This window comes from Taeniopygia guttata, chromosome 3 (assembly GCF_048771995.1).
Source record: "Taeniopygia guttata chromosome 3, bTaeGut7.mat, whole genome shotgun sequence".
In the NCBI taxonomy this organism is placed as follows: domain Eukaryota; kingdom Metazoa; phylum Chordata; class Aves; order Passeriformes; family Estrildidae; genus Taeniopygia; species Taeniopygia guttata.
Window position 1 is genome coordinate 103,335,734 of NC_133027.1, and position 15,782 is coordinate 103,351,515.

Below are 15,782 nucleotides of genomic sequence, written 5' to 3' on the forward strand. Positions count from 1 at the left end.
GAACTGACAATATTATCTGGAGCTTTGATCTTCCTTAATTGATTTAATTTACTTCATATAAAAACACACATTTCTATATACAAGGTCAGGAAAAATATTTACATATGATTACATATACAAAGTCTCAGTACAGATGCTCACTTTTACAAAATAAATGATGCTAAAATCTGTTTTCTTGAGAATTTGGTCTCTTAGACATTAGGTCAGACCTGTCTTCTTAGCACCAAACATGTCATTAATAATGTTCCTAAAACCCCCCTGCACTTACTGTAACAAATATGTTACATACTAGACAGGGGTATTTACTGCAGGCACATGCAACCATAAACTAGAAAAAGTTATAAATGGTTAAGGCACAGTGCTCAATTTAGTACTAATTTGCAATCTTCTAGGTACTAATGAGTAAAGAAAACAGAAGTAAGCTAGCTCAAGTGAATAGCATTTACTGCTAGCCTCTACTGATCTTTAAAGTTTAGTCAAACAATACAAATGCAAACATAACCCAAGTCAAGATCCTTTCTTCGTTAGAATATTGCTCAGGAAAACCCCAAGCTGTGTAATTGGATTACATGAAATGATATATCAGACCCTACGATGCTGATGGTTGAATTTCTGTTCAGAAGAGCACACTGCAAGTAAATATATACAATTATTAAAAATCCAAGTTTCAACAAACATGACTATAAATAAGCCTAGATGACCTACATTCAGGAAAGGTAGAATAGCAAGGACGAATGTCACATGTGTGTGCGGACTTCCTAAAATTCCAGCATTGCATCAAATTTGGTGATTTCAATATGCTGCAGTGTCAATTAATTCATTAACATACAAGCCATATACGTCAGTAATTAGTGAAGGTGCATTAGGAGAACTAGACATTCTCCAATCTCTTTAGAGACATACTGAATGTAAATGAGCAGTTAGTGGTTTCCTAAAAGACTGCCCACATACATAAAGCATGCACACAAACTCTGAGAAGCACAAGGACTCAAGCTAAAAACTGCAATATAAGAGCAAAAAATGAGTTAAGTGGCAAATACACTTGCTGGATATTGTATGCTGCTGGTATGTATAGGCTTTCATATATCATCAGTATGACAGCAAAAGTAAAAATATTTAAGAGGCCAAAGACTAATTAAAGAAGCTCCCATGTATAGTACTGTGGGGAGATGAGTTCTAAGAAAAAAGATGGAACAAAAGTACAACTGAGATTGCAATGTGAAAACACAAAATGTGTTTTGAATGTGAATGAGAAATTCATGCACTGAGACTGATCTTCCTCCGCCGCAGTGGGTAGCGCCTTCTCTCGGGGGAATCTGCAGCTTTTCTTCTTTTCAGCAAAACATAAGCATTTTTACTGGAAACAGTTCCTGTTGGTGTGACTTCTCCTGGTGGTACTGAATTTTGGACATTGTTTTCCTCCTTCGCCTTGCAACCAGAAAAGACTTCTTGCCGCAGCTTGCAGAGTTCCAAGGTCGGTTGCAAAGTCAATGCTTGGGAAAAACCTTCTGCTTTTTCTATGAGTGCTGGAAGAGACTGCAAAAACAAACCCAAGTATCTCAGGTTACATGAGAAAAGCAATGGACACCAGGCATACAATATGCTAATGAGATTCTGACAGGCACAAAAGCTTCACTGTCTGCAGAGGTGATGCTCAGGATGGCAGGTGAGGGTTGTGAACGCAGAGCTACCACCCCAATAGTGAAGTGTCTGCACACAGAAACCATGCAGAGTGCGCCAAGTTGAAGTGCTGCCTCATGACATCTCTAAGCTCAGGCAGTACCACAGGAACACCACAGCTGATGCCTAAGCAGGTTCTGAGGCAACAAAATGTCAAACTTCAGATGAAGTCATACAAGTCTTCAAAAGATGTTCTGTTTTTCAGACACTGCATGTTCCAAAATCTCAGTAGAAGTATTTCCTGGGTAATCTCCATTACTAGCTCATGAGGGGGAATGCTTTACAAACACAATGCTTTATCTAGTTCCTAAGTACACACAGAGGCTTCTCTTCCACCAAACTATAAGGAAGATGAGCTGGAACTCCTGTTTTGTGACATATTACCTGATCAAGAAGATAAAAACATACTTTTCTTGGAGCACACGGAGGTCTCACCTGCATTGCTTCGCTGATCTTTTTGGATGCCGCTTCTGTCGCCTGCTTCAGATCTGCGATGTAAGCATCTACAGACAAACACAGCCCAAATCAGCTTCTGAAACTCTTTCCCCCATTATTCACTATCAGAAAACTGACAGAAAACCAGAAAGTCCCTGTATAAAACCTAAACCTGCAGCACATCCATTTTGCTGTAACACCGAGGATGACAGCTGGCATGGTTTATCTTACTAGTATTATTCTTTATCACTCAAATTGCAGTAGAGGCTAGCAGTCTCAACTACAGAAAGCCCCAAAGTTCCTACCTAGAAAACACAAAGCCACTATCTGAAATAGGAGAAAAGCTGTAAAGAAATAATTACACAGAAAGATTTGTTTTCAAAACTTTTAACCTCATATTACATCTGATAAAACCCACACAGAACACAGAGAATAGACATCACTGTAGAGAACATGAGATTTAGAAAACCCATTTTAAGGAGGGCAAATAAATCATCCTATGTCTCCAACAAGTTGGCTTTTACAATAAAGGCTATTTTTTTCTTTCTGACTTAACTTACCAAGCATTAACACCAAAAAGAATCAAGCATAAATAAGATGAACTGCATTAATTCTGCTATGCTAATAAGGAAATAAAAAAACCCCCAGCTTTCAGGAACACTGCAGCAGGTAGTAGGTGCAGAACACCAGGGGGAATACAGCATATATTCGACTGTAATAGCAATATGATAAGATCACCAATACTTTAATTCTGTATTCAAAAGTTAAACTCTAGCCTATTATGAAACTGTTTTGCATGTTCTCCATGCACAAAACTTAAAATGAGCAGACTAGCATGCTTCTGGGAAGAAAGGAGCCTCACCTCCACTACTATTAGTTTTCTGCAGTGCCTGCAGTAGGACACGGTGTCAGGTGGAGCACACACCCCTGAGCCCTGTCAGGGTTACACACAGCAATCTGTTTTGAAGTCAATCTTACTAGTGCTGGTGAAGGTATTTTGAAGTCAGTCACTGCATTGTAGCTCAGGGTTACAGTGATTCCCTGCTGAAACATGGTAACCACCAAGGGATGGTGCTTGTTGAACTGTCCATGTGTCCAATGTGCTGGTCAGAGCTGGTTTGATCTGATCCCTACATGAACATGGACACTAAAATGCACCATCATTCACTTTGGAAGAATAAACAGTCCAGAAGCAACCTCTTTAAACTCATCTTAAAGCCCTATGGAAGGGCATTCTCTAAAAGGATATATCTACAATGAAGCATTCTTACAATAAAGCACTGGGATAAGGAGATTGGTGACCTTATGAAATTATAAGGATTAAGTAAAAGAAGAAATAATAATTTGGATTATTGCACAGAAAGACTGATACACAGTTAAATTAAATTTGCCTGCAAGAGTTTGGCTTGACAGAGATGGCATTACATTCCTCAGAGTTCAAGGCTTTCCAAAACATAGGGAAATGAAACAAGGAAATGAAAGGTATTGAGTAATCTAAACATTTTTGGTTTCTGGCCACTGTACTTGCTAAACTGGGATACATAAACTTCCCAAAGACTACATAATACCAAAATTCTCCATAAATTCCACAGTATCTTTGCTACAACTGTAACAACTGTTACCAAACCCAAAACCACAATATCATAGTGCAAGCTGCTACTAACTTGCAAGTAGTTGCCTGACATCAGAAAAGCCTGCATTTGGACACTAGAAACCAAACGGAACTCAGATATAAAGTGACCACTGCACTGCTCCTACTGGCTGCTTTGCTGCACAAGCTGGCACTGCTAGAAGCCATGTCTCCCATCTACAAAAATGTTTAGAATGAAGTCAGATCAGCAGGGTGAGAACTGGAAGATTCAGCTCAGCTCCTCAAACTCTGAGCACCACTGCCTGTTACGTCATGTGCAGTAATTCATAGTGAGGGTTCTCACTTTTCAAATCAGAAATGCACGGCTGAATTCTGTCATTTTTCAATACTTAATAACAGGCAACACAAAGCTTCTCATTTATTAAGGCCAGTCTTAAAGGAGGACATCCCAATCATCCACTCCAAAATCCACCACCTTGTTCCAAGGAGTCTGTACAAGGCATCTCTCTGAGAATGCAAACTTACAATGTCGTTTGCAGTTCTGTTCCTTCATCACCCCTACAAGTGACACAGGCAGGATGAAATCTATGTCCTACTTGGCAAGTTCAGAGAGTCAGCACTGCCACCACTGAGTCCTTCACTACAGCTTTCAATTTTCTGAAGGAACTGACTGATTAGGAAGAGAGGTTGAAGCATTTCTAGAAGCCATGCAAAAGGAACACAAGAACAGACTAAGTGTAATGTCAGTGATCCATCCAGTTCCCCACTTGGACTCCACCAGTGATGAAGGAAAGAAGAAAGGAAGCCTCCTGGGGTGTGACAATTTCTCCTCAACACACACACACACAGAGGCTTTTGCCAGCTTTTTGCCTTCAAGTACAGTGCCTAACTGCAAGCAGCACTCAGAACAAGAGAAATGGACACAGTAAAACCCAGGCACCAATACATTCACTTATGACAACTTCTAGCTTTTTAGTTCATTTATTATCAGCCAAATTTAAATAAGTTTAAAGAAAGAAAACTTTTAAAACATTTACAGTTAGCCAGTAAGTAAGGCAGTGTTTCCTCAGTACAGCTGCTCTCCCCACAAAATCTTTACCTTGAGAAGGCTGAGGTCTTATGTCTGCTGGTTTTACCACAGGCTGGTAGAGCTTCTTCATATTCAAAAGAAAAACAAACAAAAATGTGAAATACCACCTTGGTTTAATAGATATCTAATATACATATAGCAGTCAGAACAATGGAGATTGTGGTGGAATTATTTAGAACAAGAATGTATTAGAGGTACAGATTATAGATACTTAGTTACTGAAGACAGCATTCTGGTTAACACAGTTACACTCACTGTAAACACAACTCCAGAATCTGCTTTAGTTTGCAGAATTCTAATTATTAAAGCATGAGAACTGACATCCAGGCATTTTGGAAGAAGCATTGCCACCTGCTGCACAACTGAAGAAAAAGAGCTGCTCTAGCTTCTCAGGAGCCATTCACAGAACCAGCATGCTTTCACAGAGCCACAGATTCCAACAAAGGGTACATTAAGACAAAAAGCTAAGAAAAAGAAAAGTACTTAACTACACTCTAGCCCTGCAATTACTTATATAGAACTAAGAACACTCTGCTTCACAAACTGAGTCTTGTGACCTTATATCAGTTACCTGGGACATGAAGTAAACTAGTAATAACTGAATACAACCCATACTTAGTTACAATAAAGGTGGAATTAGAAGCAGCCAACAGGGATGAAGGAAATCAAACAAGGCCAAGGGAACAGAAGTTAGATCATCTGCAAGTTAGTGTTCTCCACTTCAGGAGTTGTCCCTCAACCTTCTTCAAGCAAAACCAAGCAGGGGAAAGCTAATTATTCCTTGTTGTAGTTTTGCTAGAGAAATTTTTTCACAGTTCACACAACTTCTTAGCAAGTTTGCAGCAACAGCTCCAAGCAGAACAAACATGGCTTGCATTAGCCTCAAACTCTACAGACCATACTGACTGAAAACCCACATGATGATCCCTTGCTTTGGCAATTATAAGGAAATCACCACAATAAATGAGTGGTTCTCTCCAGGTAAATCACATCTTCATGGCTTCTCTTTATGCCTCAGAAAGCATCACACAATTAGCTATGGTCATGAAAGAACACAAGAAATTCTCAACCAAAACCAAAGAAATCACTGGTATCTTTACAGAAATAGCTGAGAGATGAAAAAAACAACCATTTACAGAGACAAACTAAGCTTTCCATATTCTTACATATATTTCTACATATTCTTACAGGGATAAACTAAACTTTTGCAGAAAATTTTAATTAAAATAATCATCTAGCTGTGGTGGTGTGAACTTTGAAGAGATCAGCAAGAGAAAAAAAGTAGCATGAGAGTCATTCCAAATAACTAATCCACTGTGGCACTCAGATAGCAGAAAGATTAAAAGGTCTTGTTAAATCTTGGTGTTGTGCAATAGCATATTTCATTTCAGTTGATACTGTTTGTTTGTTTTACATACTTAATATACTGACAGAACAGAGAGATCACAAAAGACAATATATTCCAGAAAATATCTCAGGTATAAGACAAAAGTGTCCCCATGCACTTTTCCTTAGTAAATCATCTCTGCCTGGCTAACTCAGAGAGTTAACACTTGTCAATTTTAGCCCTCAGAAATGCAGTGCAGGCTCCTACACTTTCTAAAAAAATCCCTGTCTGCTTTAGCATAGAGCTACTGAAGTTGGAAAGGACCTCTAAACACCCTCCTGAAAACTGGGCAAACTAGAGCAGGTTCCCAGTCAACTTTTGAGTATCTCCATGAATCTCTCCAAGGATGAAGACTGCACAATTTCACTGGACAGCTTGTGCCAGTGTTTGCCTCATCCTCTTGTTTTTTGCCAAAGGAATCCTAATTAATCAGGAGGAAAGCAAAAGAGAGGCCTACCATAACTTCAGGGAAGAAATATAGCAGCTGAGGACACAGGTGGGCTGTTTAATGCCAGTAATTACTTTGCACTGTGTGTCAAAAATCCCACAGAATTTACTGTGCTGATTCATTCATCCACACTGCCTTTTTTTCCAATGCTTTACTGAAAGTAATTACTACATATAGTTACAAGCTCCAAAAAAGTGCTTAGGAAGCCACTGATTTTTCTAAATCACACAGTGCACATGATACTATCTATCTGCATGTAGTGCATCATTTAGTACCTAAACCAGCCCTTGGGGAAGGACTTTAGGAACTCAGAAGATAAACAGGTGCCTACTGGTTTGTAAACCTTGAGTCACCACACTGAAGCAATCTGCTCCAGTTTCTTTGTGCCACAGACCCAATTCTGACACAGTCACAATACTTTGTAGCAACCTTTAGTAGTTACTTAGTAAACTTACTAAGTTTAACCCTTAGTTACTGCAAAACCAGTTACTGAAAAAAGCAATCTCATTTTATGATAAAGAATCAAAAGCAACCATGGGAAGGAGCTTAAAGGTCAACACTGGATGATTGATTTCTTAATGCAAAAGTTTTCTAGAAGTCTTAGGTTACTCACCAACATCTCTTGCTCTGCTTTCATGGCTTGGATAGCATGCACCAGGATCTTTTTAGGCCACTGTTTACGCCTAGTTGCTGTCTCTACTATTAGTTCATCAAATTGATCCTCCAGAATTTTAATATTGGAATCTGAAAGTGACAAACACACATAGTTACTGTGGAATTTTCAGACCTTTTTTGAGACAAACTTATCAAGAAAAAGAAGCTTTAGATCTGAAATAAAAAAATATCATGCACAATTATCAACATAGAGATAAATGGATGTCTTGAATCTCTTTGCTAAGAGAGTATAGAAACTGGAGCATAACTTGATGTTGGCCAGTTATTTTGAAGTAAATTATCTCAGGTGGGGAGAGGCAGAGAACCATCCAGGGGAAAAAATAACAAATGCATTTCCCTATGAAGTCTTAATCTGTAAAGAAAGTCTTAGGAAGCAATGGCTATCTTTTAAGGAGAAAAATAGTTTATCTGTGTGATTTACAAGCATTAAACAAACTCCAACTGTACAAACAGTAATTAGAAGACCAACTGTGTGATTTTCTATCACACAGTGCACAAATAAGCAGTTTAACATAAAATTCACTGTCCACACTAATGTGTTGTGTATAACTTGCAAGCCATGCAATATTTTCAATCTAGTGGTAAAGAATGGATTTCGAGCACCCTCTCTGGGTCACTCCGTGCAGAATCAAGTGACAGCAAAACTCAGAAAGGAAAAGTCAGTGTTTTAGGAGTCTGTGGGTTTGTTCTGGTTGTTTGTTTTAAGATCACCATGAAACCATTTAAATATAGACAGGAAAGACTTAAGCCGCTGGTCAACATAAATATGGAAGGCACAAACTGCCAGATCTCTTAGTGATCAAACTGGATCAGAGATAGGTACATGAGTAAACCTATATCAAATTAAAAAGCACAATACAGTCCTTATACCTGCTTTATACCAGCTGTGGGTAGATGACAGTGTCTCAGTTTTGCATTTTGCATCATGAGATCAGTGCATTTTTGACCTTGTAGTCAAACTAGCTGGAGTTTTATCATTCTAGAACTACAATTGCAGACGCTTCACAAAATCAGAGAATAGTTTGGGTTGGAAGGGCCTTTAAAAGTGATCTAGTCCAAGCTCCCTGCAATGAGCAGGTACATCTTCAACTAGATTACACTGCTCAGAGCCCACATTTGCTCAGAGCATCCCAACCAAAAAATAGGTCAATGTTTTTGATTCAACAGCTCCGTAGTTAACTCAATGTATCTGTATTTTCAGCTCTGTGTAACTGCAAAAAGCATTAAACTGCAGGCACAGAGCACCTAAAGGCAACATAAGTGAGTGAACGGACCGCACTGAAATTTTCTTTGGACACCAGACTACCAAGAATCTCCACTACTATTATACAAAAGACAGCAACTATAAATACATTGTTTATATTGCATAAATAGTATTTAAATTAAAATTTATTTATATAAACAATATATTTATATAATAAATTTATAAAAATAAATTTATATAATATAATTAATCAATTATATAACTATTAAATCAAAAATTATTTATATAGCAATAATTTTCAACGCTTAGTCTGTATATTAAATAGCAGCAACAGACAGTCTCCCAGTGTCCCTTGATAGATCTTGGTCACTGCCTCCAACACTCAGGCTGGAAGGGCTCTCCAGAGCCTCCTGCTCACAGCAGGGTCAACTCCCATTTCAAAACAGGTTGCTCAGAGCACTTTTGTCCAGATGGCTTTTTGAAGCCTCCAGTGCTGGAGACAAGCTCTGGGCGGCCTTTTCCAATGCTCTGTTATCCTTAGAATGAGTTTTTACTTCCTTACATCAAGTCAGAACCTCCCCTTTCAATCGAACCCCTTTTCCCTCTGGACAAAACCAAACCAAAACAAACCCAGCCAGCAGGACGCGATGGAAATCGATGCTCACCGCTCGGCAGCCGGGAGTCATCCGAGGCCTCCTCCCAGGGCTGCCCGTTAATGGTGACGTTGTCCCGCACCGCCGTCTCGAAGTTCTGCAAGGCACGGAGCAGGCGGTCCATCCGTGAATCCCTCTCTGGGATGGAAGGAAGAGCCCGTCCCGCCTCACCGCCCTGCCCGGGAGCCCGCCCGGGCAAACCGCCCCTCACCCCGGGAGCCGAGCGCCGCCCGCGGGGCCCGGTGCCGGCACAGGCCGCTCCCGCTCCCCGCTCACCCAGAGCGCGTCCGCCTCTGCGGCGGCCCCGCCGGGCTGTCCGTGCGCCAGGGCCCGCACGAAGGGCGCGCACAGCTCCAGCAGCGCGCCCAGCCCGCGCCGCGAGCAGCAGCGCACCCGCGGATCCCGCTGCTCCGCGCCCGGCGGCGCCGCCGCCATTTCCCGCCCGGGACGCGGGGAAAATGCCGGCCCGGAAGCGGAACCCGCGGCCGCCCGGTGCCTTCCCGCCGGGCGCGGCATGGCGGGGCCCGTGGACTGTCACTGCCACCTGGCCGCGCCCTGCTTCCAGCCGGTGAGGCGCGGCGGGCACGGCGGGCGGGGGGTCCCGGCGCTGAGGCGGCGCTGAGGCGGCGCTGAGGCGGTGCGTGTCTCCCGCAGGACGTGGCGGCCGTGGTGCGGGCGGCGGAGCAGGTGAGGCGGGGCGGCCGCAGGGGAGCCTCTGCCCGCGGCCCCGCCGGTCTCAGCGGGCCGCGGGTCTCTGTGTGCCGCAGGCGGCCGTGGCGGCGCTGCTGGTGGTGTCGGAGCAGGCGGGAGAGTTCCGAAGCGTGCTGGAGCTGTCTGAGAGGTGCGAGGCCGGCGGGGATCCCGGTGTTATGTAAAATAGATATAACTTGTGTTATTTTCAGTATGATATTGTTGCCCGTAAAGAGAACACAAAACAACCGAAGTCGTTTTATGCGGTGCTTTATTGAGGGCCCTGGGAGCCTGAGGACTAATGTCCAAAGTCAGAGTCCCCCGAGCTAACAAATCATTGCGTTTATATAGAGTCTATATCAACGGTTGCTTAATTCAACACGTATTTGTCGACGTTACACTCCAACAATCATTTATTTACAAATTAATCCTTGTTTAAATTGAACATTTTTTATGATCATAAATTCTCTTCACTCTGTTAGGTAAAAACAATGTATTCCCCCAAGATCTACCTATCCATCTTGTGAATAATGACATGTTCTACCACAGCCTACCCTTGGATTGTATTCTGAGATAAATTCCTACCTCTCCAGTATTCCGTACTGCCCTTACCTAACAACTGTTTCTAACAACACGCAGCCTATGGCCTACTAAGAATTCTAAGCCTTAGCTGAACTACTTCTACTAAACTTTTGCTAGTCTGAAATGCAACAATATATGTGATATTGAATATTTGTTAGAGTATATATGTTTGTGTTAGGAGTTTCCCTTACTTTCGCAGGTGAAACTTAGTGTATGTTGAAACTTGATTTATAAGTAAAAGGATGTGGCTTGGCTGGGAGATGGGTTATATTTGGAGAGATATGGGGACGCCCAGGCGCTGATTATTTGCGTAAATGACCCGAGATGGCTATCATGGAAATTTTTGGGCAAATATATGTGAATGTAGTGTTTTCGTAAATTTTATTAAGGGATTTAACAATTCTTAGACACGGAATTGTTCTTTTTCATTACTAAAAAAGAAAATTTTATTAACTTATGGACCCTGAATAGAAGAAAAGACTAACTGCCAAAATCTTGGCCTCAGGCGGAATTTTCCCTATAAAAACCGCTTGTGCCAGGATGGAGGTGTGTGGGCATAGAGGAAAATCTCTGTTGAGGCTGACTTCTTGTTGCACGCCAGGGCCAACCCCGGGCTTGGCACTGTTCTTTCCTTGTGGCTGGCTAGATAAAATTTGATTGTAAAAAAAATATTTTATTTTTTCATTTTAATTTGGCTGGACGAATTTTCATTTATAACACCGACACCCACCCGTATCCCGGGTGTGGGTCTGCGCCTTGGGGATTGACGGAATGCGCTGCCCTCTTCACTCAGGCTGGCCTTTCTTGTCCCCAAACTTGCACTCTCTGTATACCCTTGGTGTTAAGCTTAGGTTCTCTGTGGTCTTTCATACTCTTGCTGTCTATTCCGTGCTTAGATTCCCAGGGTTTGTCTTGCCATGCCTGGGAGTTCACCCCGTCCAGGAGATTTCTCCAGAGGAGCAGCGCAGTGTTACTTTGAAGGTAAAACGCGGTCTCTGCAATACTGCTGGGACTTTTCAGGACAGACAACAGGATGCTCCGCTCTGCCTGATTTACCTTCAGGTCTGCCCAGTGGTTTTTCTGCACTCTGTAATGCAGGAGACCCGGTGGACCAAATCCCAGGCTCTCTCAGCATATCCATTTGTTCCTGTTAGTCCTTAAAGCAGAGTTGTTCTCTGGAGTCATCTGGCTGTATTACTACAGTGAAATGGTTTTCAAAATCCCAAGTGTGCTTTGCTTACAGCAAGCAACCTGTGCAGATGTTCCTTTGTTAACATGGGAACTGGAAGGCAACTGTTTGTGGCCTTATCCTAAAAATCTCAGGGAGCTGTCTGCATCTATTTAATGTTACCAAGCTATTTATGGGCCTTGTTTTAATTACCTTTGCTGTTACTGTGAAAAGTTAGCTTAGGAGTATTTGGAATAAGGTTTATATATATATATATAGAGAGAGAGAGAGAGAGGGAAATATAGATATAGAATGTAATACATAACAAAATGGTTATTAAGTAAAGAAGATAAATCCTTCAGACTTCTAAAATCTGACTGCACTGATCTCACCGTAATGGCAAGTTCTAAAGTACAGAATTTCAGAACAGTGAAGGAAACGCCAATTTAATCATGATGCTGGGTTAGTAACCCTTTCCTCTTGTAAGGGCAGTGAGAGTTGCATCTTTTATTCTTGCAGGATCTGGATGCTGCGCTGCCTCTTATAGAACTTTACAAAGACAAATTGGTGGGGATTGGAGAAGTGAGTGGAATTTTATAACTTCTTTAAATCTCTCTGGCAGCAGCTGTCACTGGAATTACAAAAACTGTGTCAATGCTTGTTTTTCTGTATGTGATAAGAATTGCTGTCAGCCTGAACAAGCACTAAGTCTGAGGGGTAGTTCTCTTATTTCCTTTATAGATTTGCTTGATTCCTTATTTTCCTTTGTTATCACTATTAGAAAATAGATGGCATTTATGCTGCTGGAGTTGGAAGATTACATACTTATGCTCTCTCATTTTGTACCCAAAGGCAGATCCTTCCTGCCTTCTTCTCTGACAAAGTTAGGCTAAGCTGTGATTTCAATACACCACAGTGACTTGTACAGTGCCTTTTTTTTAATCCTTCATCTATCTGTATCCATCTGTTTTCTCCTGTCTTACATTGGTTTATAAATGAATTGAGGCTTTAGGATGGAGCCTTGATTTGTGTGTTAGTACCTAAGGGACTTATATCTGGTTCTGCACTGGCTACATAAAAAGCTGGTTTTGGCAGAGCTTTGTAGCTAAATTTGCCATGTAGTACTGTATATGAAGAACTTCTCTTCGTCTATTTGACAAACTTTAAATTTTGCCTGAACATGTTTCGATTAAAAAAGTATAAAATTAATGGGTAATTTTTGCTAGAGATTGGACTAAAGCTATAGGTTCAGGTCAGAAATTTTATTATACTGGAGATCCATATTTGACACTTAATCTGACATAACAGTCAATAGAATATAAACCCCCAGAAAACCAGTTACAGACTAAAATGTTAAATACTCTTGTTAGAAGCTGTCTGCCCACAAATACTTTCATAGTTGAAAAGCTTATGGTTGAGAATGCATTCCTTTTTTGAGTTAAGCTGCAGCTGAGCTCATTTTAATTGCAGTCTCCTAGTATACATATTGTGAAATGCTTTGCAGTTTTGAAGCATGTTATGCCTTTGCATGTATAATTATGGTTTTGTTAAGTGTTAGGTCTGTAAAACTTTTCTCTTCTCTTCTTGTACTGTAGGTTGGATTAGATTTCACTCCCAGATTTGCCAGCACCGATGAACAGAAGGAAGGACAAAGACAGGTTTTGATCAAGCAGATTGAGCTGGCAAGAAGGCTGGATTTGCCATTGTAGGTTTTGTTTCTACCAGCAGGAGAATTTGCCAGGTCTCAGTAACATGTCGAAATACTTCCCAGGATTTATGGTTATTAAGTGCCCACAGAACTTTTCTTAGATGGATTAAACTGGCATAAGTGTCCTGTCAGTCTCCAGTTTGAGATTTAATTTTTAAATTTTCCTTATGTTTGCACTTCTGTACAGACATATTATGTGCCCTATCCATGCTATGTTGTTCCTGTATCTTCACCGTAGCTGAAAGGATTAATATATACATCCCTGGGTTTTTTCTTGATAAAAGTTGTAATACAGATGAATTATTTTCATCCCAAGATACTGTTAGTTTGTTTGTATTTGCCAAAAAAAAGGTATTTGGCTAAATTTCCTAATGCTGGGCCTTTCCTTGCTGTGCAGAAATGTTCATTCCCGCTCAGCTGGAAGACCAACCATTAATCTCTTGAAGGAACAAGGTATGCTTTTAATGCATTTCCTCTGCCATAGCTTTTGCCAGCAGGATTTCTCCAGTTGTGCCATGTCCTCACATCAGTTTGTGTGTGTTGAACTCAGGAGCAGTAGTGCAGAGTTTCTGTGCTAATTCTGTATGGGACCAGGGTCCCATTGGAAGCTGACTTGGCAGCCCTGCTGTAGGCCTGCTGCTGATGTGGTTTGCTTTGTTTCTCCAAGGTGCTACCAAGGTGTTGCTCCATGCCTTTGATGGGAAGCCATCTGTAGCCATGGAAGGGGTGAGAGCTGGATACTACTTCTCCATTCCTCCTTCCATTATAAGGAGTGAACAGGTAACGTTTTGTCCTGGTTCTGGCTGGGGTCTGCTCCTTCTCCATGCATTGCACATTTTTACTCTGGCTGAATTTCTGCCTGGGGCTTTTGCCTTAGCTGGACTTCAGAGGGGGAATTCTGGCTAAAACAGCTCAGCTATTCCTGAGAAATAAAGGGGTTTTTTCTCATTTTATTGTGGTTTCCTGTGAACTCTTCTTCAGAAGGTTCTGTCACTGTACTGTTTTACAGTAGGGACATGACATGTAGAGAAGGAGTAGTTTTTGTAATTGGACTACTTTCTGTGATAAGCTCAGGAAATGTAAGAGAGGAAAAGTTTTGATTTAGGAGGGAGCATGAGGGGTGGATATAAATGGGGATAAGGTTAGGTACTTCGGAAGGAAAGCAAACTGGGGTTGAGAGGTAAAGCAGAGAGGAGGAAAACACACAAACTTTATATGCACAGCAAACAGCAAGTTAGAATTGCACTGGCAAGTCTATAACTGCAATATACCTGCATGATTTAATAAGTAACAATGAATTCAGCTTTGACATAATGGTACTTTGGATATTTAGAGAACAGGAGAACTCTAATTTGAAGGGACTTCTTGAGCAGCTCCCAGTGTTCTTGCTTCCATTCAGAAATCATTGGTAAAATGTAAACAGTGGCACCAAAGTTTTTTGATGTTGCCTTTAATTTTAGGGAATATCCTCCCTTCATGTTTTTTTCCCACAGTTTTAGGTGCACAAAACATTTAATGGCTGTCTTTATTTTCTTCAAGAAGCAGAAGCTTGTGAAACAGCTGCCACTGGAAAATATGTGCTTAGAAACTGATTCTCCTGCTCTGGGGCCTGAAAAACAGGTGAATGATGGGAGGGAGGGACTTCTGTGTCTTTGTATCCAAACCCACACCTCGAGGAGGTCAGCTACTGGCAAAGCACAGTGAAGTAGTCTTAAGCGTGGTTACAAGAGAGGAAAGAGGTTACCACGGGAACTTAATCCAAGAGGAACGGATACATGGATTCAATTTTTCTGCCACACATGCCACAATGTGACTGAAGTTCTGTCAGAAAGTACTGAGTCTGAAACACTTGTGATCTCCAGGCGTCTGTAATTTGGTTGGTTTTGTTTGTTTTTCAGGTGAGAAATGAACCCAAAAATATTTACATTGCTGCTGAATACATTGCCAAAATTAAAGGAATTCCAGTTGGAGAAGTTATAGAAGTGACTACACAGAATGCACTAAAAGTATTCCCTAAACTTCAGCACTTTATTCGGCTATAGATTCAGAAACTGAAATATATAATGTTGCAGAAAGTATTACTTGTGGTGTAATTAATAAAACCAATGTACCAATCTTGTGTTTAAGTGGAGTTTTGCAGTTGGAAGTTCAAGAAACAAGGAGTGTTATATAGCTGGATAGGATGAAAATAGGGAATTTCTCAAAGACCTTTGGTGTGCACTGTAATAATCTCTTGAATGTGATAAAGACACGTTGTTCCTTTGCATCTCTCACGTCTCTGAGCAAATAATTTGTAAAGAAGAGCACCATAAAATTGTCAGTTTAGTTTCTCGGACTGCTTGCCAGCTGCTCCTGTACAGTGCTTGATGTCCCCTTCACTCCTTGTTTCTGCTGACTGAAAGTCACAAACTGTGGACCCAGTCATGATAAGAAAGCCCCTGTTACAACTGGCAGACTACACATCCCTTTCT

At 41.2% G+C, this 15,782-nt stretch overlaps 2 protein-coding genes across 4 annotated transcripts; one reads left to right on the plus strand and one right to left on the minus strand.

The window, feature by feature from the left end:
• Positions 1 to 23: 23 nt before the first annotated feature.
• Positions 24 to 9,689, minus strand: NSL1 (NSL1 component of MIS12 kinetochore complex). Of its 2 annotated transcripts, none has more exons than XM_030269100.4 (6): positions 9,557 to 9,689; positions 9,176 to 9,260; positions 7,245 to 7,375; positions 4,806 to 4,860; positions 2,116 to 2,183; positions 24 to 1,536 (listed from the first exon to the last, which is right to left on the minus strand). In XM_030269100.4, the coding sequence occupies exons 1-6, from the start codon at positions 9,677 to 9,679 to the stop codon at positions 1,258 to 1,260; spliced, it is 741 nt and encodes a 246-aa protein (XP_030124960.4). In that variant the 5' UTR covers positions 9,680 to 9,689; the 3' UTR covers positions 24 to 1,257. The 2 variants fall into 2 exon arrangements, with proteins under 2 accessions (XP_030124960.4, XP_002191732.6); XM_002191696.7 differs by having other exon boundaries at positions 9,440 to 9,679.
• Positions 9,597 to 15,577, plus strand: TATDN3 (TatD DNase domain containing 3). Of its 2 annotated transcripts, none has more exons than XM_030267249.4 (10): positions 9,597 to 9,731; positions 9,818 to 9,850; positions 9,931 to 10,004; positions 11,332 to 11,416; positions 12,123 to 12,185; positions 13,199 to 13,308; positions 13,709 to 13,764; positions 13,979 to 14,091; positions 14,854 to 14,931; positions 15,210 to 15,425. In XM_030267249.4, the coding sequence occupies exons 1-10, from the start codon at positions 9,678 to 9,680 to the stop codon at positions 15,351 to 15,353; spliced, it is 810 nt and encodes a 269-aa protein (XP_030123109.4). In that variant the 5' UTR covers positions 9,597 to 9,677; the 3' UTR covers positions 15,354 to 15,425.
• The last annotated feature ends 205 nt before the right edge of the window (positions 15,578 to 15,782 follow it).

Excerpts from the sequence above, each read along its gene's own strand:
- TATDN3 (XM_030267249.4), top strand. The coding sequence starts at position 9,678 with ATGGCGGGGCCCGTGGACTGTCACTGCCACCTGGCCGCGCCCTGCTTC. Across the intron at positions 11,417-12,122 it reads AGCGCAGTGTTACTTTGAAG|GATCTGGATGCTGCGCTGCC; the intron begins GTAAAACGCGGT and ends TTATTCTTGCAG. Across the intron at positions 14,932-15,209 it reads CTCTGGGGCCTGAAAAACAG|GTGAGAAATGAACCCAAAAA; the intron begins GTGAATGATGGG and ends TTTGTTTTTCAG.
- NSL1 (XM_002191696.7), bottom strand. The coding sequence starts at position 9,679 with ATGCCGCGCCCGGCGGGAAGGCACCGGGCGGCCGCGGGTTCCGCTTCC. Across the intron at positions 9,261-9,439 it reads CAGAGGCGGACGCGCTCTGG|AACTTCGAGACGGCGGTGCG; the intron begins GTGAGCGGGGAG and ends CGTGCCTTGCAG. Across the intron at positions 7,376-9,175 it reads TGACTCCCGGCTGCCGAGCG|ATTCCAATATTAAAATTCTG; the intron begins GTGAGCATCGAT and ends TGTCACTTTCAG.